At 36.5% G+C, this 20,904-nt stretch overlaps 1 protein-coding gene across 13 annotated transcripts in view; it reads left to right on the plus strand.

Annotated features, from left to right (window-relative positions):
- Positions 1–20,904, plus strand: part of LMLN (leishmanolysin like peptidase) — a 59,035-nt gene continuing 38,131 nt past the window's right edge. For 5 of the 13 annotated variants that reach the window (XR_009156516.1, XM_058194837.1, XM_058194854.1 and 2 more), the window contains exons 1-16: positions 1–190; positions 1,073–1,170; positions 1,381–1,411; positions 2,425–2,507; positions 2,734–2,851; positions 6,877–7,055; positions 8,266–8,371; positions 9,588–9,682; positions 9,937–10,054; positions 10,991–11,098; positions 11,713–11,789; positions 12,637–12,747; positions 12,906–13,038; positions 15,528–15,687; positions 17,203–17,333; positions 17,845–18,058. Coding sequence is in view for 12 of the 13 variants with exons in the window: in XM_058194837.1 (XP_058050820.1) it covers positions 38–190; positions 1,073–1,170; positions 1,381–1,411; positions 2,425–2,507; positions 2,734–2,851; positions 6,877–7,055; positions 8,266–8,371; positions 9,588–9,682; positions 9,937–10,054; positions 10,991–11,098; positions 11,713–11,789; positions 12,637–12,747; positions 12,906–13,038; positions 15,528–15,687; positions 17,203–17,333; positions 17,845–18,058 (1,915 nt within the window). In the remaining variant the exon portion in view is untranslated. Of the gene's footprint in view, positions 191–1,070; positions 1,171–1,380; positions 1,412–1,463; positions 2,508–2,733; positions 2,852–6,876; positions 7,056–8,265; positions 8,372–9,587; positions 9,683–9,936; positions 10,055–10,990; positions 11,099–11,712; positions 11,790–12,636; positions 12,748–12,905; positions 13,039–15,527; positions 15,688–17,202; positions 17,334–17,844; positions 18,059–18,407; positions 18,993–20,904 lie in introns of those variants that run through there. The other 8 variants (XM_058194863.1, XM_058194846.1, XM_058194914.1 and 5 more) reach the window with 8 other exon arrangements.

Raw genomic sequence — 20,904 nt, forward strand, 5'->3', positions numbered from 1 at the left:
CCTTGGTGACACGGGACTCGGGAAGAAGGAGGCCAAGATGGCGGCCGCTTCGGCGGCTCGGGAAGTTTTCCTTTTTTCCAGTCCGTTCTCGGCTTTCCTTTTTTTGGCTGAGCTGCTCTTGCTGGCTCAAGCCCCGGCCTTTAACATCGCCTCTCCCTTCTGTCACCACCACATCCCCAGTGCCAGGGAGGTGAGGATCCTGGGGGGAATAGAGGGGAGGCAAAACATTCCGAACAAGGGAAAGGATGGACTGAACTGCGGGGCTTAAGCCATACATTCCATTTTTATGTGGGGGTTTTTTTCCCGCTTGCTCGTTTAAGTGTTCAAAGTTGCTCCCGTCGTATCTGTGATTTAGTTGACCGAACAGCAGATTATTGAGCCAAATTGTGCTGGGTGGTGGGATCATTAATAGAAGTACAGCCACATTTCAAAAGGGGGTCTCCGGATTCGTGATACATCTGGGTTGCGAAAGAAAAGGCTCAAACGGTGTTTTTAAACTCTTTTAATTCTGAAAACCAACGCGGTCCTTGGTCAATTGCTCATTGAAATAATAATAATCCCCAAGCCGGTTTACCTGGAAGTTAGCCCCCTTTACATTTTACCTAGTAGTTTTCATGGTTGGGATTCCCGATTCATCAGTATGCTTTGTTGGTCAGGCTATTTTTCTGAAGATTTTGCAGGCTATTTTGAAAATGCAAGGACCGCGTTTTAGAAACTTGGCAAGTAATTTGAAAATGGTAAAAGTGAAAACCTCTTGAAATTAGTTCATAGATCTGTTTCAGAAGCTTTGTCTATATACTTGTGGTGAATAATAGAAATAATAGAAAATAGAAATAATAGATGGCTGTGCAACCAAATAGTAAAATAAAATAAAAATTACAATCTTATCAGAATAAATATGTTTACCTTGCTTTCTATATTCCTCAAACGTTATTGAGGAATAAGGCTCATTGAGATTATTAGGAACTGAACGCAAAGCAGTTGTATCTATGCTTCAGTTCAGATGTAAACATGATAGATTTTTTTAAGACTACAAAAGCACTTTTATTAAATGCACCTCTTCTCCAAACAGGTTATTTACAAAGTTTATCTTAAAGAAAATCGAGTTATGAAAAGAAACATTAATGAACAGCTAAGAATTAAGACTGTATATGACAAAAGTGTTGAAGAGTAAGTATAATAATTCCAAAATTATTACTGTTAACAGGAATAGCTTTCAATTTTCCATTCCGAACAAGTAACTAAAACAAATGGTAACTAGTAGCAAAGGGAATGGAACTCAGCTGGTTTTATAAAAAGAGAAGTAATTTGTAATTTGTGTAGTAACAGTGCTTTATGAAGATTAAAAAATTATCTACTAACTGCTCTCTTTATTTATAGATTGCTCCCTGAAAAAAAACATCTTGTAAAGGTAAATTACTTACTTTTGCATTCTATTTTTTTACATGAAATACTGGTTTAAAGATCTGTGTGATGTATACTTTCAAAGTTGTATTCTAAGTTGCCTAACTTCTATAATTATTCTAGGAAATTATGGCAGATCTAATTCACCCGTAATGCTAAACTAGCAAATGTTTAAACAAAGAAATGTTGTTTCTTTACTTTTAATTTAAAACAATGCATGGATTAGGTCATTCTAATAAAGCATAAATATAATATTTCCTTAATTTCCTTAATTGATTAACATGTCAACAATAAGATACAGGCTCACACTTTCTCATTTCCTTTCTTTACACCTCCCTTATGCAAATTCCATTTTGTTTAAGTCCAGATTTAGCAAAAGTCACAATATGTTAGGATTAATTTGTTTCTATCCCAGAGATAACAAGTTACCTGCCAGATTAAAGAAGTGAATCCCCACCTCATCAGTTTCAGCCCTTACATATTTGCAGCATGCAGCTAGTTCGGCTGATGAACAAAAGTAGGTAGGCAGCTATTCATTCTTCAAAACTTTTATTTCAACACCAGAATCTGTGCATCAACCATCCACTAGTAGATTCAGCATAAAAAGATACATCAGAAAAGGTAATAATCTTTTCAGAAGTGCCAGTATGCTAAGTTATACAGTATGTTTTTCTGGATTATTGTTTCTTTTTAAAATTCCTTCTCATTTTCTGATGTTACTATTTTACTTTATTATAGGTTTGACACAATATCTTTGAGGTCTTGCATCAGGTGGAATTGTTTCCCTTCCCTAAGATCTTAAATTTACCAACCACAATTTATCCAACTATGATAGTTTTCAAGAATGGAGCTTTTGTGATTGGCAAGGGGCTACTATATCTTTTTAAATAAAGCTAACTTATTACATTGAGTTCATGGCTGTGAAAATATGATTACAAGTTCATTAGAGTTTTGACTTAAATCTTTAGAAAGAATTTTTTTAAGTGTCAAATCTTTTTTTATTGTTTTTCTTTTGTTTAGAACAAGCTTTTCCCACAAGCTATTTCTTATTTAGAGAAGGCATTTCAAGTTCGGAAACCTATGGGTACTCTCCTGTTAAGTAGGTATGTATATTTTTCAGCATTTTTAATTGGGAGAATCAGTGAGATTTATTTTTACAAATGCATTCCATATATTATTTTTCATCTCTCAAAGAGAGGAGCTCAATTTTAATAAGCAACTTAACATCCTGACAACTCTTAATAGATTTTATAATTAGGATATTGTTTTGTGTGGGACTGTTATATCTGTTATCTCACTCACAAATATGTGATTATGATTTAATTGAAGACAGTGTGTAACAAACCAGTATTTAAGGAAGAAGGATGATCCTCACAGATACTGTCGAGAAGCCTGTGCAGAACATACCAAATGTGGGCCAGTTATAGTCCCTGAAGAACACCTGCAGGTAACTCAGACTTATTTTATAATTTCTAGCTCAGATCATGCAGGAATATTTGTACCAACAAAATATACAAATATAGTAACTACCACATTTACTTCTTTTTTTATTCAAAAAGTTTTACAAAAAAATTTTTTCCCCTTTCCCCCCCAACCCCCCTCCCTTCACTAATCCCCTCCCCGCTGACTTCCCGGAACAAGCACAAGGTATAGTTAAAAATAAAACAAACATATGCTAAGAAAATTTTTCCCCAAAACTATTATACCAATTTTCCCTCTCTAGTTCTGACTTCCTCCTAACATAACCAAAATCCTTCAAAAAAAATTAACAATTAACAGTAATAAGATATGTAAAGCAATAAAACAAATTAATCCTAAAGTGTTTAAAACCAGCTAAAGCATAAAAATCCAATCCCATTCAGAGAATATCTCCCTTATAGCTTCTATAACCATATACTTTCCCCCCCAGGTCTTTCTTACATAAGATCTTTCGAGAATATTCTATTTAAAATTCAATACAACACATTATAAAATTTCAATACAGAAAATTACAATATCTATTCAACTTTAGTCCTTCCTCGTCAAAATCCAGTATAAATCCAAATATCTAGTCTTTTATGATAGATATAAAACATATAATCAACCCATTTCTTCCAGATCTTCCTCACATATGTCTTTCAGGGACACTAATATTTTTGTCTGTTAATATTTCAAAACAACCTCGTTTCAAGGATAATACTTTTGTCTCTTGCCATTTTTTTTGATGCATTAATCTCTGTCTTTCCTTCATTACTCCTTTTGAAAAGTCAGTCACAATATTTCCTAGTAGTTCCTTATGTCCAAGAATCCACAAATTACTGCCGTATATTTCATCAGTCCAAAAAGAGAATTCTTAACATAACATAACATAACATAACATAACATCAGAGTTGGAAGGGACCTTGGAGGCCTTCTAGTCCAACCCCCTGCCCAGGCAGGAAACCCTACACCATCTCAGTCAGATGGTTAGCCAACATTTTCTTAAAAATTTCCAGTGTTGGAGCATTCACAACTTCTGAAGGCAAGTTGTTCCACTTATTAATTGTTCTAACTGTCAGGAAATTTCTCCTTAGTTCTAAGTTGCTTCTTTCCTTGATCAGTTTCCACCCATTGCTTCTTGTTCTACCCTCAGGTGCTCTGGAGAACAGCCCGACTCCCACTTCTCTGTGGCAGCCCCTGAGATATTGGAACACTGCTATCATGTCTCCCCTGGTCCTTCTTTTTGTTAAACTAGACATACCCAGTTCCTGCAACCGTTCTTCATATGTTTTATCCTCCAGTCCCCTAATCATCTTTGTTGCTCTTCTCTGCACTCTTTCTAGAGTCTCAACATCTTTTTTACATCGTGGCGACCAAAACTGGATGCAATATTCCAAGTGTGGCCTTACCAAGGCATTATAAAGTGGTACTAGCACTTCACGTGATCTTGATTCTATCCTCTGTTTATGCAGCCCAGAATTGTGTTGGCTTTTTAACAGCTGCTGCACTGCTGGCTCATATCTAGATGGTTATCCACTAGGACTCCAAGATCCCTCTCACAGGTACTACTATTGAGCAAGGTACCACATATACGGTACTGGTGCATTTTGTTTTTGGCCTAAATGTAGAACCTTACTTTTTCACTGTTGAATTTCATTTTGTTAGATAGCGCCCAATGTGCAAGTCTGTCAAGATCTTTCTGTAACTTGAGCCTATCTTCTGGAGTGTTGGCTATTCCTGCCAGCTTGGTGTCATCTGCAAATTTGATGAGTTCCCATCTATCCCTCGTCCAAGTCATTGATGAAGATGTTGAAGAGTACTGGGCCTAAAACAGAGCCTTGGGGTACTCCACTGCATACTTCCTCCATGTGGATGTAGTTCCGTTGAGGACTACACGTTGAGTGCGGTTGGTCAGCCAGTTCTGAATCCATCTGGTGGTGGTGCTGTCTAACCCACATTTTCTACTTTATCTAGTAGTAGGTTATGGTCTACTTTATCAAATGCTTTACTGAAGTCCAAGTAAATTATATCAACAGCATTCCTCTGGTCTACTAATTTTGTCATTTTGTCAAAGAATGCGATAAGATTAGTCTGGCATGATCTGTTTTTGACAAACCCATGTTGGCTTTTGGTTATTACTTTGTTTGCTTCTAGGTGTTCGGTGATTCGTTGCTTGATTATCTTTTCCAGAATCTTCCCGGTATTGAGGTCAGACTGATAGGTCTGTAGTTTCCTGGATCTGTTTTTTCCTTTTTGAAGATGGGAACTACATCAGCTCTTTTCCAGTCCTCTGGCAGCTCCCCTGTGCTCCAGGATCTTTGAAAGATATAGTTCAGTGGTCCTGAGATCACGTCTGCCAGTTCCTTCAGAACCTTGGGGTGTAATCCATCCGGTCCTGGTGATTTGAACTCGTCTAGGGTAGACAGGTGTTCACTTACCATTTTCTTCCCTATTTTAACTTGTGTTTCTAATCTGTTTTTTGTAGTGCTGTTTTTGATAGGTTGGATTGTTTTTTCCTTTTGTGTAAAGACAGATGCAAAATATGAGTTAAGTAGATCTGCTTTCTCCCTGTTGCTTGTCATCTTCTTGCCACTTTCTCCCAGCAATGGGCCAATTGTTTCCTTGACTTTTTTCTTGTTTTTAACATGTTGGAAGAAGCTTTTTTTATTATTTTTTACTTTTGTCGCTAGCCTTTGTTCATTGTGAGCCTTAGCTTTCCTCACTTCATCTTTACAGGCTCGGGCTATTTGCTGATATTCTGCCTTAGTTATTTGCCCCTCTTTCCATTTTTTCCATTTCTTGGAAAGCATTAACCCTGTGAGTTTTTTCGGTTCAGGAGACAGCCTCCTGTAGCACAAATTCAGGCATTTCATCCAAACTATTTAAAGAAAACTTCTTTACATCAACTTGTTTATTCACGATCATATCTTCATATTTATCCACTTTTGTTTGTATCTCCTCCATTCCATTTTCCAAGTCCTGATTACACTGGTTAATTTCCTCCAAGCTCTCATCCAAAACGTCCCCATTTTTTATCAATTTGTATTTTGAATAATTAAATACATTCTTTCTGTGTAATCCTGTATAAAGTCACGAATCCATTCTTCTGAAAGAACCTTCATGGCAAAGTTCTTGCTGAGAATCCCCTTATGAAATACTTAAACAATGTAATATAATCCAACAATCCACAGTCCAACACCATAAGATAAAATCTCCATTCAGTTTCGATTTCGCAGCAGGGCTCCTTTCCTTTCCCTTCCCTATCGCTCTACTTTCAGTTGCTCTCAAACGCCATTTTAAACAATTTAAGGAAGGGGGGGAAAATTTCTCTTTTTAGAGAAGGTGGAAGTCAGAAAGTCAAAAATACTTACAAACCAATAATTGTTCACTCATGCTTCTTCCGTCTGCTTATAGAAATCCACAAAAAGAAATCAATCACATTTACTTCTAATTGGCAAAACTTACTAAGAAAAATGCTAAAGCACCTATATCAATTTAATTTGCCTGATGTAAGACTGCTGAGCTATGACATCTGAAAATTTTAATTTTATTTTTTTAAAAACAAACCTGGGGAAAAAATGATAAATCTTTATTTGAATATTACATTCCTTCTTTTTCAAATTTCTTTATGAACTTTGGGTCTTTTCAAGCTCTTTTTCTTTGTCACAAGCAGTAGTATAAAACTTTAAAAATAATCTTAATTCAAATGTTTCTTCAGCCTAAAAAGAAAAGTAGGAAATATGCGCATTTTATAGTTAAAAGAGAGAAACCAGTTTGATCTAGTGGGAAAAGCATCAGGTTAGAAGCCAGCAGTCCAAATGTTCTAGTCCCACCTTAGGCATGAAACCCTGCTGGGTGACTTTGGACCAATCAATCTTGCTCTCAGGGTGATTGTTGTGGGGAAAATAGAAACAGGAAGGAGAATTAGGTATGTTCCTCGCCTTATAAAGGCGGGATATAATTTAAATATTTGAAGACTATTTGACACTGATTTCTTGAAATGTAATGTCTTAGCAATGTAGGGTATGTAATACGAATGGACGGAATTGTCAAACTGTTGGCGAAGCAGACAAGGAAGGCATTCGAGATGCTGATTTTATACTGTATGTTAGTGCTCTAACTACTGAAAGATGTGGCCAAGAAAACATCATCGCATATGCAGCATATTGTCAGCTAGAAGCAGATATGGACAGGTAATCTCCAAGCTAATTTCAAATTGATGAACAATCAGATGAAATGTTCTGAAAAGACTTGTTTACCATCCGGGGATTGATTAAATTTCTCCAAGGACAAGGATAGTGAATGATCTGTCATTAGATGTCACAACTAGTTTTCACAACTGGCTATTTTCCCCAAAGTCATTGTTTCCCAATCTCAGAAAGTTTGGTTCAGGAGCTGGACTGTGGGAGCTACAGACCTCAAGTATTTCCAGTGAAGGTTTATCTTCATGCATTCTGTTTTGAGCAGTGAGGGAGGGAAGGATGGACGATGTAGCCAGGGACTCAGTGTGGGTTTGGGGTTGCAGTTTGGGAATTCGGTCTCTAAAAGGTTCGCCATCACTGTTGTATACATAATAGTTGGCTGCAACACAGGCTTTGTTTAGAAATATGCTCATCAGTCTAGAAAAGGACAAAAGTGATATGGAGTATCATGCAAGGTGAGAGGCTCTATTCAGTTAGCTTTATATATCCCACAAATTATGAATTTAATTATGGTAGCTGTGTTGCAAAAGCACCTATATCATGTCAATATTTAAAGACTCCCACAGACCAAAAAGTTTGAGGGTCAGTGATACAACGATGGTGGTCTTGCACTTGGACTTCCCCTCTATCATCATTGAATTGCTACGAGGAAAATAAATAAAAAAACAAGTGTGTGAAAACTATTCAAAGGTTCTTGAGAAAAGACAGGATATTAACACATTAATTATTAAAGATCTGTAGTCTGAAGCGAGAAATATTTTACTTAAGGGTCATCATCTCAGGATCGTAGACTGTATCCATGGCTGAGAAAATCCCAAATATGAGAATCGCTTACTTCTGTATGGCCTGTGTTGCTAGTTATATGATCAGTACTGAGTTTTTTCTTAACACAGTAAAAAGTGAGTATCTCAAGTGAGCTTAAGGGGAAAAAAATGATATTTGATAGAAAACTTCATAGATTAAATCTGTACAGGTACTATAGTTCTCCATGCATAAGTACCACTAATTGAGAGAGATTTTTTTTTCCTTTTTCTGAGTTTACATTCTACAGATTTAATGTTTGCATGAGAAAGGTTACTCAAGGGACATTTTTGTATATAAGATGTTTGTAGGCTAAGATAATATGAAGTATTTACATGTAATAATGAAGCTTAACATTTTTAAGTTCTTCATTTTGTATAACGTATCATCATTTTTCCAGACCAATTGCAGGATATGCTAATCTGTGTCCAAATATGATTTCAACCCAACCACAGGAGTTTATTGGCATGTTGTCTACAGTAAAACATGAAATCATTCATGCTTTGGTAAGAGCTGCTATGGTTTTTTTTTAATTCTGTAAAAAAGATTTCTAAAAAAAAATAATAAAAATTTGTACTGGGGCTCAAAAATCCTATGAAGCATACAAGATCACAATCTCTAGATCCTTATAGCAGGCACAATATTAAAAGACGAGGAGGAAGAAAAGATGGTAGTAGTTCACCAGAGGAAAAGGGTGAAAAATCAAGCCTGTTTTTAAACATTCAAGCTTCAATATTGTTAGCATTTTTTGATCCTGTCCAATTCCCCAACTTCTCTTTATATTTTTTCTCATTCACCATTTTTTTCAAAGTCTTATCTTTGAGATTGGCTAAATAAGGCATTGCCCTAATACTTGGTTTGGAATTTAACATATTAGTCATTATTTTCTTCATGCTATACTATGCTAGAATTTTTGTGATGGTTGTGTTTTTGTGAATATTTCATATACAGGTAATTCTTGTTTAATGACTGCCCTGTTTAATGACTATTCAAAGTTATAACAATGCTGTAAATGTATTGTTTACATAAAGTGAACCATATTTTTCGGTGGATAAGACGCACTCCCCCCCCCCTCGAAAAGTGGGTGGAAATGTCTGTGGTGCAGGTGGAGGCAGTGGTAGGCAGCAGCAGTGATGGACGGCTGCGATGGGCAGTGGCAATCCCTGCAGCTTGGTGGTATTCCGGCAGGCTGATCCAACCACCAATCAGCTGTTTGTGCTAAAACAGGCTGTGCTGAAGATGACCAGGCTGTTTGCTGTTTGCTGCAAGGAGGCAAATTACTGAGAAGCAGAGGCAGATTTTTTTTTCTTGTTTTCCTCCCTAAAAGCTAGGTGCGTCTTATAGTCCGGAGTATTTTATAGTCTGAAAAATATGGTAAATGTATGACCGGTCCTCATACTCATGACTGCCGCTGTGTCCCACAGTCATATGATTGCCATTTGTATGCTTCAGAGTCAGCTTCCAACAAGCAGAGTCAATAAAGAAGCTGTCCGTAAAGTTGAACATTGTGGTCACCCATGGTCCTTGCTTAATAACTGCTGATGATTCATTTAATGACAGTGGCAAAAGTGAGGTTATAAGTCTGGTGCAGTTGTGTGATATCCTGTGTATTAGTCATGTCATTAGTGATGCAGTTACATGTCCCAATCTTCCAAACAATTTTCTGTCAGAAGTTGTTGTGGGTGAAACATAATGTAAAATAATTTTGGGGTTCTATTTAAGGGTTTCTCTGCTGGACTTTTTGCATTTTATCATGACGATGATGGAAATCCTTTGACTGCTAGATATGCAAACGGATTGCCACTATTTAATGAAAGGTATATACTGACTTTTACAATTTTTACAAAACTGATTTCACTGAACAGTACTTGTGGGTATAATTAAAAATCATTATTATGCAAATAGCATAACTGCTTCCTAGTTTTCAGTGGTAGTTGCATTGGAAGTCAGTTGTCTTGAAGATACAATTGCTACTTTACTCATATATTCAATAGTTGAGACTCAGTTTATTGATCATATTAAGAACTGATCCTACTTCCCAGTTGTAACAACTGAATTGTCTTCCTTTCAGCCTTGGTGTTTATCAGTGGAGTGATAAAGTTATACGTAAAGCAGTAAGATTATGGGATGTGCGGGATAATAACATTTTGCCTCATAATGTATTCCTTTTGGTAACTCCTAAGGTAGTTGTAAGTATTATTTTTATTTTCTTTCACAAAAATCTGAGCAGGTTGTCTAGACCCTTAGTGGCAAATAGTGATGGAAGCCATATTCAACATGTTAAGATACAGCCCTGCTAGTCAATCTCTGACAAAAATGTTTCCTCATATTGTTACTTTATTTTGAAATCAGTTTAGCTTGAAAATTAATTCCTGGGGGTCCCTGAATGACAAGAGAAGATTAACCAGGAAATATACTGTACCTTTAGATCAAGGGTGTCCAAACTTGGTCCCTTTAAGACTTGTGGACTTCAACTCCCAGAGTTCCTCAGACAGCTTTGCTGGCTGAGGGACTCTGGGAGTTGAAGTCCACAAGTCTTAAAGGGACCAAGTTTGGACACCCCTGCTTTAGATGCTTATTCTCCAAACCCCCAAAGTCCTTCAAACATTGCCACAGAATCTGGAAGAATTGTAATGCCTCAATACTCTGTCCCCCTCAATTCTCTATAGCAGAACAAGCAAATTTGTCAATCTTTTAGCGGTTAATTTAGTTCAGCCAGCATCCCTTATTGCACTCTGCTTCCTAGGGCTCCTGGGAGTTAAATTGATAAGCATCCAAATTGCCACATACTGTTATGTGTGAAAAAGGTTCTGGGAAAATTATTCCACTTCCAATGCTGGGTACCAACCTATTGCTGCTTCTTCTATTATATGAGGAATTCTTGAAGGCTCCAGTTGTGTTTAAATTATTAAAATATTTATGTTTTTTCCTGCTCTCTCTAATTTGTAATGATTTCAAGAATTGAATCATTTGCTATATGCTCCATAATAATGACCTGCAGTGTTTTAGGGTTCTCTCATTAAAAATCTTTGTTGGATAAATATAACGTAAACTTTGTGTATAAAATGAAGCAGTTGTTATTTTGAAATAAATAATGTTGAGATTTGTCTAATACCGTTCTGAAGGAGGAGGCAAGAAAACACTTTGACTGTCCACTTTTAGAAGGAATGGAACTGGAAAATCAAGGTGGCATAGGCACAGAGCTTAATCACTGGGAGAAACGGTTATTAGAGGTTAGTATAGTCAATTAATATATAGATATACATAGGGATGTTCCCGTATGAAATTTAGCTTGTGGAATCTCAACTGGTTTTGTCTCTAGTAAATAGAAATAGGATATTTAGAATGATTTTTTATTGATCAGTACGGCCAGAATGAATACAGGTATATATCATTAACTAAAAACTAAAAGCCACCAGTATATTGTACTCTTTTCCTACATACCTGGATTTATTTAATTCCTTTATTTTGAAGGTTGCAGAGAAGAATTCTATATTAGTCTGTAAATAATATGAAATTGGTTGTTTAGTATATGAAGAAAAGATGCAGGTATCTTTGTCAAGCTTTGTTAATTTAGAAGCATTCACGGTAATAGTTACAGTAAATTTAGATTCTCCATTCTTCCATTTAGCTACCCTATTGCTCTATTTCTTATTATTATCCAGAAAATAATCCTGGTTGTAATTTATAGATAGTTCCCTGACATCCCAAGAGCAACTCCCAATTTCTCTGTGATTATTAATATGCTTCCCTGTTGGCAAAAATATTGTTTTTCTCTCCCACTTGTTTTTTTCTCTGTTCAGTTGTTTTACTGCGGCTAACTATTATTGATGTTGGTTAATTCCAGAATGAAGCAATGACTGGATCACAAACACAGAACAGGGTTTTCTCCCGGATCACTCTGGCATTAATGGAAGACACTGGGTAATAAAAGATACATTGTAGTTATATAATATTACTTAAACAATAGTGTAGCGCTTTCTAAATCACTTGCAAAGTGTTGCAAAACTCTAGCCAGTGGACAGTAGAAGATACTTCCTAACAGGCCATAATTGTCATGGATTTCCCTGAAGTGTTGGAAATGCATAAAAAGATATGGAAGAGAATAGCAGCAAGCTGGTGCAGGGGTCTCCAACCTTGGTCCCTTTAAGACTTGTGGACTTCAACTCCCAGAGTCCCTCAGCCAGCAAAACCAGCAAAGCAAAGCTGGCTGAGGAACTCTGGGAGTTGAAGTCCACAAGTCTTAAAGGGACCAAGGTTGGAGACCCCTGAGCTGGTGGATAGGAGCCTAGTCAGATAGAGTTGAACGATGTTTATAGTGGATTTTGTGCATATTTATAGCAGCAACCTTTCCAGCTCAGTGGACCTGTGGAGGCGGCAGCAATGGGGTGGGGGTGGAGAGGGGATGGTTTCCTTGTATGCGCACTGCTTTCACAAATGCAGCTCCGCTTGCACATGCACTCACCCACCACTTCCATGGCTGGTTCTGAACAGGCTACAGACTGGTACTGGGTCATGGGTGGGGGACTCTTGGTTTATAGCCCAAAAAAACCAGACAAATCATAGTTGTAATTTGCTTATTAGATTATATATTAATGAATAAGCTTAAGTATTGGAAAAGAGGACCAGGAATCTTGGGCAATGTAACGGAGATGTCTTCTTTACAACTTAATAATCCCTAAGATTATTAACACTTTGATTCTTTGTTGTTAATGGTTCAGAAAGTTGGATTCTAAAGAATCCTTTCCATTTCCACTTGTTATTTTTGCAGCTGGTATAAAGTGAATTATAGCATGGCGGAAAAACTAGAATGGGGCCGAGGAAAAGGTTGCGACTTTGTGATGAAAAGCTGCAAGTTTTGGATCAATCAGCAACGGAGAAAGTAAGAATGATATATGTGAACTTGCATGTTCATTGATGGCCCTGAAATTGCCCTTACACATTAGCTATTGTGAATAATGAGTAGTGTTTATTAATACACTGAAGAATATATATATATATATAAAACACATTAACTGCTGTTCTGTTTTTAATCTTAAGAAAAGAACCAGTAGCCCCATATTGTGACACTCTGAGAAGTAATCCATTACAATTAACATGCAGGCAGGACCAAAGAGCAGTAGCAGTGTGCAATTTACAGAAATTCCCTCAACAGTTGCCTCAGGAATATCAGGTATGTTGTATGACACATGAAACCAAAGTATGTCTCATTCTTCTGATAACCTTATTCAGAAGCAGTGTTAAACCAAAGGCTGTATTCACTTAATGCGCTATGCCAGGGTTTATGTATTAGGTGATAATTACTTTGGTTTTATCATTGCAAAAGCTTAAAGCCTCCCTAGTACCCTTCCATATACTTATAGTTGCACTGATTCTGTTTAGTGGAGAAGGGTTTCAGAGGCAAGATAGATGCTTTAAGGTTTTGCAAGACTTAGGCTATCTGTTTTGCCTCTTAAAACTACCTAAATCCCCAAATTAGGAAATAAAACATCCCAGAGAGATACCTTGCTGGTTCAAAGAGCAAGAAGACAAAATGTAATAGTAAGTCCTAATGAACACCTTCTCCTGTTACAAACTGTATTGGTTAGGTTTAAACGTTGTGAAAAGCCATGCATCCTCCTTCAACATGTTTGTGTAAATCCAGGTTTAATATTACAAGGGCATCTTTTGTCTTCTAATAATTATGAAAGCATCCTTTGTCTTCATCATCCCTGCCTCTTGGCTACTCTTCCAGCATAGCAGAAAAAAGGGTTTAGATCAGTGTTTTTTTTAATGAATCCAACTTACTTCTTTTGAACTTAAAAGCAATTGAAATCAGTATAATTATACTTGAAGGAAAGTTTGCAAGCATCTTAATATTGGGTTAAAAATTTCAGTGTTTTTGAAAATTTCAATTTTCTCCATTCAATCACATCCAGTTCTAAGATAAGTCCCTGCAATTTTCTTGGCCAGGATTTTCAGAAGGGTTTGCCATTGCCTCTTCTTACACCTGAGAGAGAGGAACTGGCCCATGTTTGCTCAGCTGGCCTTGTGCCTAAGGCAGGATTAGAAGTCATTGTCTCCCAGTTTCCTAACCTGATGCCTTAACCACTGCACCAGACGTATTTCATTAATTAGCTTTTAATCTTATTAAAGCGAAACTGCATTTAAATAGAAGTTAATCTTATCTAAAGCTCAGCCAGCTATGGAAGCATCCTTGTAACTCCAGCAGTAATAGAGAGAGAAGGTAGGAGCTATCAAGCATGATTAGAATTATATTTGAATACATCATTGGCTGAATTCATGCATGATGCTAAAGTAAACCATATTGTGGCTTATCAGGTTTTGCTTATCCTGTGATAGGAATTCTTGTTCAACAAACCGTAACTAAACAATACACACTTTAATGCAGTCATATAGACTGTGAGATCAGGGATGGGTAGCTCAGCCTCACGAACATTTGGAGGGCTCTGGCAGATTGTTGGATGACACAATAATATTACTGGAAGAGGTAGAAATATTTATTCCCCCTCCCCAACTATTTATTATGTTTATAAATCTTAGTACATTTTGCTGTTTCAATACACTGTTGTTTGTATAGTGTGTTTAAAGTTAATCTATTATTTAGATAGCTTTTAATTTTGAGCAAAGAGAAAGATTTTTTTAAATCAATATTACAATTTAGATTTCAATATTACATCTTGATTTGGAGTGATTTTAAGGGTTTAAAGTAAAAAATGGGACAGGGAAACTTTTATTTCAACCTTTATTCCATTTTAGCTGTAGGAAACACTTTAAAATTGGACAACTGAGATGAGGACATTTTGAATTTCAGTAGTCAAGTCTCAGTGCTCTGGGGCTACGTCTAATCCATAAGCCTCAGGCTGCACATCACTGCCAGAGGTAAAACACAGGTGTAATAGCCTTGCTAAAATAATTATTGCTGAAAGGAGGATAGTTGTAGATGTGTTTCACAATAAGCAGGCATATACTTACAGACTGGGCAAACTGAGCTGGAGCACTGTATGGTATTGTAAAATCATATTTCTCACTGTACGATTGTATTTAAGTTTAATGTTATATGTTTGATATTTTTCTTGAAAACATTTTAATAGGATGACAGTAAACAAATTGTCACTTCCGAAGCATAGTGCAGCACAGACTTTATGTCACAACACATAATTTCTAAAAAGATCATTTTACCTACGAATCATAATATGACACTATGTTCTCCTTTGGCAAAGATTACATACTATTTTATAAGGCATAGATAATTTTTATATGTAATTTGGTATATCGTTAAATATATAATTCAATATATTGCTCCTTGGGGAACTTGTTTGTCTGACCCTTTGTTTCTTTTCCTGTTTTGGTAGTACAACAATGTCTTTCTTGGGTGTATGTTACATTTTTAAACGTTTTTGTTCTTTTTTGTATTTTTAATTGCATTTTTAAATACAATGTATTTGTCAACAGTTGTTACTATCAAAAAGCATATCCTGAGACAGATTTAATTCTAGTAACAATTGCAACTATGTTATCTAGTTTCCTTTCATTTGAAGCTGCTGCATGTGAATATAATTTCTCGATTAGCAATAAAGATGCAGTTATTACCAAAAACTGTTACTGTAATTTAACTTTTCCTTGCTCTTGCAACCACATCTGCAACACTTTTCTTTACAGTATTTTGATAGTCTGTATGGCGTGTTGCCAAAAGATTTGCCTCACTATGGTGGCTCGGTTGAAATTGCTGACTATTGCCCTTTTAGTCAAGAATTCAGTTGGCACTTAAGTGGTGAATTTCAGCGCAGTTCAGATTGTCGGATACTGGAAAACCAACCAGGTCAGTTGGCTTTGTACTTGCTTCTACCTTTTGTCATATCTAGTAATGTAAGATTGACTCAAATTTAACACAATATGCTAGGTGATCCCAAGTCAGTCCGAAGGAAGCCTTAGAGCTACGAGATAGCAAGAACTTCAACTATATATGCTCCTTGAATTGTAATAATCTTGGCTTATGGTCAATGGATGGTGGCTGCATAGATCTTTAGGGGACCTGCAATTTTAGTACTTTTCTCTTCCCTGAAAATTGTAGTTGAGATTTCTTTTATCCTGGACTGCTTGCCCACACCTCACCCTGTCCTAACCTTTCCATAATCTGGGAGGTGTCAATTGTCCACACATGAATTGTTGTGTGGGTAGAATATCTGGATTTGGGTGATGTGAACCTGAATCAGAAAAGGGAATCAGGTATTCTGCTCTGTGCACAGAACTGAACGAAGCTATTTTTTGTGTTTTTTTAATGGGAAACAGCTATGCTGAAATTTTATGGTAGCTAAAAGGACAGCTGGTCCCATAAAGTACAGAATGCACTATGCTTTGTTATGGGTTTTCCCTATTTTGTATATACCCCAATTCAGAGATGAAATCAAGCAGGTTCTGACAGGTTCTGGAGAACCAGTAGTGGAAATTTTGAGTCGTTCGGAGAACCAGCAAATACCACCTCTGGCTGACCCCAGAGTGGGGTGGGAATGGAGATTTTGCAATCTCCTTCCACCAGGAGTGGGGTGGGAATGGGATTTTGCAGTATCCTTCCCCTGGAGTGCGGTGGGAATGGAGATTTTGCAGTATCCTTCCCCTGCCTTGGCCAGCAAGCCACTTTCAAGAACTGGTAGTAAAAAAAATTGAATTTCACCACTGCCCCAATTCATATATGTATACTGATTAAACAGCTGTTCTGTCATCAGGACTGAAGTTATCTCACATTCTGTCATCATAGCTAAGCATCAAACCCTTTTAGCACCACTGATGGGATAACTTGAAAATAGTATTTATCTGATACCAATCTGTGTTATTTAAAATTCTTTTTATATACAGGTGCGGCAGAAAACAATATGTCTTCTTGGTGTCTTCTGAACAGAAGTTGAATAAATGCATTTGTATATCTTCGATGCTTAGACATTGCTTGCTCATTTACTAAAATTTGATTTATCAATTAGTGCTAGCAATACAGAGAACATGACAATGGCTATTGATCATCATTACATAGAAATGCCTGCCCATGCTGAAAATATGTCTCGCCATGGGAATATATTTATTTTAATAACCGTACAATGCTATTGATTTTAAATTTTCTACATGCAGTCATAAATCATGTATGCATTGTTCAAAAAGTCACTTTTTTTTTGAGTTGCCTGCCTAGTGGATGTATACACTGAATAAATGATAAAGTTGGTGAACAGGTTAGAAAAATTTACTGCCAGCTCTGCTTATGATGTAGATATCCTAGCAATATCTGATAATTTTGTTGCCTCCATAATCTGATAGACCTTAGCAGAAAACTGCAATTTTTTTATAGATCCTTTCAGAAACTATGGTGCAGAGAAATATGGGCCAAATTCCATTTGCCTCATTCAAAAGTCAGCTTTCGTTATGGAACAGTGCAGAAAGAAACTGAGTTATCCTGATTGGGGTAGTGGCTGTTATCAGGTAACTGCAACACATTTTAATTTACTTTTGCATTTTGTACCACTATTACATTAAAATAATTAGATTATTAATTTAATTATTTGTTGCATGTTTTCTATACTGAGGCAAAGTGTTAGATGACTAGATTTTTCTAAGAATGCTAAGAAAAAAACTACACGATTATAAATTTACAGATTAAGTAATTTATAAAAGATTTTCTTCTCACATAAATGTGGTCATTGAACCTTCATAACCTTGTACCAAATGCATGTGGAGATAACGTGTTTGGATCATCAGACTTTTGTAAGAATTTAAAAGTAGCTACTAATACTAAGGTGAAAATATAAAGCAGGTTCATCATTGTTCTTAGGAGTAATTATTTGGAATGTGCCAATATATTTTGTATTTTTCTTTATATAATGAGATCAGAAACAAAGTACATCATGAAAGGTTCAAAAGCAGCTGTTGTAATGAAATAGTTTCTCTATGCAATCTACTTTGTAAGTGTATCATATTTGGTTTTATTCCAAAGGTTTCTTGCTCTCCCCGTGGACTGACCGTTTGGATCAAGGACATGGCATATTTGTGCAGTCGCTCAGGTCAAATTCTCGCAGTGAATATTCAGATGAATGGATGGCTACATATGGGGAATCTAATTTGCCCAGCCTGCTTGGATTTCTGTGATTTTTGTCCGCCTGAACAAGATCCCCCTCCAGTTGCTAATTTAACAAGAGTTGCACCTATTGGTAAGTAAAATCAGAATAAAATCTTTAGAATTGCTCCATTTAATTATATTTATTTCTGATTTTTAACAGAAATAATGACATAAGCTTCAATCACTTAGGCAGAGGATAAGAACTATTGTAGCTATTCTTCCTTGCTCTAAATATTTCTGACACATTCACACAAACAACCTATTACGATTTTTTTCAGTCTTTCATTTGATAAATTAATTCCTAAATGCCTGAAGCATCTCAACTTCTAACTCTTTGAGGGGCAGGAGACAATAAACATTTTAAATGCTCTTCAAAGTACATGAAAAGCATCTGTACAATTACTATTTTCTCGTCTTTGTACTATTTTCTTCTATTTTAGATCTGTGTTCTTGTTCTCCCAGCCTGGTAATAACTCTATGGCTACTGATGGTGAACTTGTTTCCACTCCTAGCTGGATTTCTTCTATGTGCATGGAGTTAAAATGTGCATATTGTTTGTCAAAGGTCCCTTACAGCTGAGCGCATCTTGAAGGCAGCTATCCAGAAGGGCAGTCCCATCGTCTACATTTTGGAAAGAGTCCAGCTAGGAAAGGCTGACTAAAGTTTCTAGTGAGATAGAGACAACATTCTCAACAAAGAGCTAGTGCTGACCGAAATATGTAATTTTCACATTGATAACAAATTTGGAGGAACAAATTTGTCAGTGTAGTTGAATGCCTTCGGGTGCCACTATTCAGGATGAACTTTTTATTATGTGCAATTCTCAGTGATATAATTTGATAATTGGGTTTTTGTTTTGGCATCTTTTGACAGAAATATACCTCAGTTTCCTTTAGTCAAAAGCCATAAAATCAGTTGCCATTACTGTTAAGAACAACTCAGCATTAAGTGTAGAATTTTTTTTAAAAAAGCATCTTGGCTTTGGTGTTAAGATGCTTCCAGAGTTACTGTGTAGACTCTGATGATTCCAGGTTATTTCTTCTGTGAAGCTTTTGCTGCTCAAAATATGAAAGAGCTTTTCAACAGCTGCACAATATGCACTTTTAGAATATTTGAATGAAAATATTTATATCTTCATTTTAACAGTAAGCAAAACTATTATTTAATGGCTTTTTTCTTCAAAGGCTAGAAACAAAATATGCCTGCTGGAATGTAAACTCTCTTGAACTCAGTTGAACCTATAGTACAGTATTTCTGAGTAACTAAATTTGGTTGAGCTACATACTTTGTTTCTTACCAGGTAATTTGAGGAATTAATTACTTTTGTAGATATTTCCCTTGTGTTACGAAACATGCAAAGATTGGATTGCATCACCCCACCCCATCCCAATTGATTTAAAGAGATAGAAATGATGACACAATTCACCATTAGATTGTAGTGCATAATGCTTAGCGAAAAGGTGATAGCAATTGGAAAACATTACAGATAGCATATGGATTCCTTTGTAGCAAAAATTCAGTTTTAGTATCAAGGGAGCCCATTTGGTTATTGGATGAAAGAACAGTTAACTTTAAATTTCCGTTAGGGAATACAAGAGCTTAAATATATCATGGAATCCTTCGAGCCCTCTAAGCTTGGTTGTTTGCTCGCATACATTTCATTATCTGATTAGATATCATCAGTGCTAGAGAGTGTGGGGTTTGTTCCCTGTTTATAAACACTACCTTGCCATACAAGGTTTGTGGGGGTGTGGTTTCTCTCCTTTGTAATTCCTTGATTAGGGTATTGTTTTCTGCTTTATTTTTGTCTGGTATTAATTCCTGCTTATGTGGGTGTTGGTTATTGGAAAGGATGTGTTGGAGGGTGGCTGTTTCCTTTTTAGTTTTCTTTTTATTGTCTCTTGAATGTGTATAAATGTGGCTTGTCTTTATGTGTTTGTTGATGGATGTCTCCTTTGTCTAAATGCCAAGCGTCCAGGAATTCGCCAGTCTTTTGGGTTTTAGATTAGATTAGATTTTTTAGATTCAGCTGAGTTTCCCAGTTGAAACCATGGTTGAGTTTGTCCGTGTTTTGTGAGATTGAGGAGTGTTCATCATGTCTTCTGCCTGCTAGTCGATATTCATGGATGTGCTCTGCTAGTCTTCTACCTGTCTGTCCTACATAGTGGCTGTTACCATTCTTACACATAAATTGTGTACAAACAAGGAGGAAACCCCACACTCACTAGCACAGATGATGGTACGTAATCAGGTAATGAAACAACTGCAGAAAAACAACCAAGCACAGAGAGCACCAAGGACTCCACAATTTTACCCTGATTACAAATATTCTCTTCTATTGGAACTTATATATACTGTTTACAGGGCACAGATTAATTACTGTGTCACAGAAAACTGCACATTATATAAAAATTTAGTGAATAACTTTTATAATCCAATTCCTGGGAAAATGAACGATGTTCAGGGACCAAGTTGTGGTATTCTCTTTTAATTGGTTGATGCTGTTTTCAGATTGGGAAGCAAATGTTATATAGTCTTAATGGTGATTCATATTCATTGAAAGCTGTGACTAATAGAGATGGTGACTAGGAAGGCTCCTAAAGCTTCTTGTGAAGTAGTGTCCAGTAGAAGCAGGCTAGACCATGGGACTAGATAAGAATCTTAGATGGGTTCCAACCTATGAACTCTTCTCTCAAAGTAGAGTATACTTGCTCCTAAAAGAAAATCTATAATAGTGCCTGTTGGATAACATTTTTTCTACAGTAGTCCTTATTTTTAGAAAGAAAATGGTGAAAATTAAGTGGCTTCTCTCTCAGGCTGCGGCCCACTAATTCAGAACCAGGCCGCACAAGAGGTGGTCAAGCATGCGCACACGTGTAGCTCGACTTGCACAAGTGGCAGGCCCTCACGGGTGAAGCTCCATTTGCGGGAGCGGCA

The sequence above is a fragment of the Ahaetulla prasina genome, chromosome 1 (genome assembly GCF_028640845.1).
Source record: "Ahaetulla prasina isolate Xishuangbanna chromosome 1, ASM2864084v1, whole genome shotgun sequence".
NCBI classification, from domain to species: domain Eukaryota; kingdom Metazoa; phylum Chordata; class Lepidosauria; order Squamata; family Colubridae; genus Ahaetulla; species Ahaetulla prasina.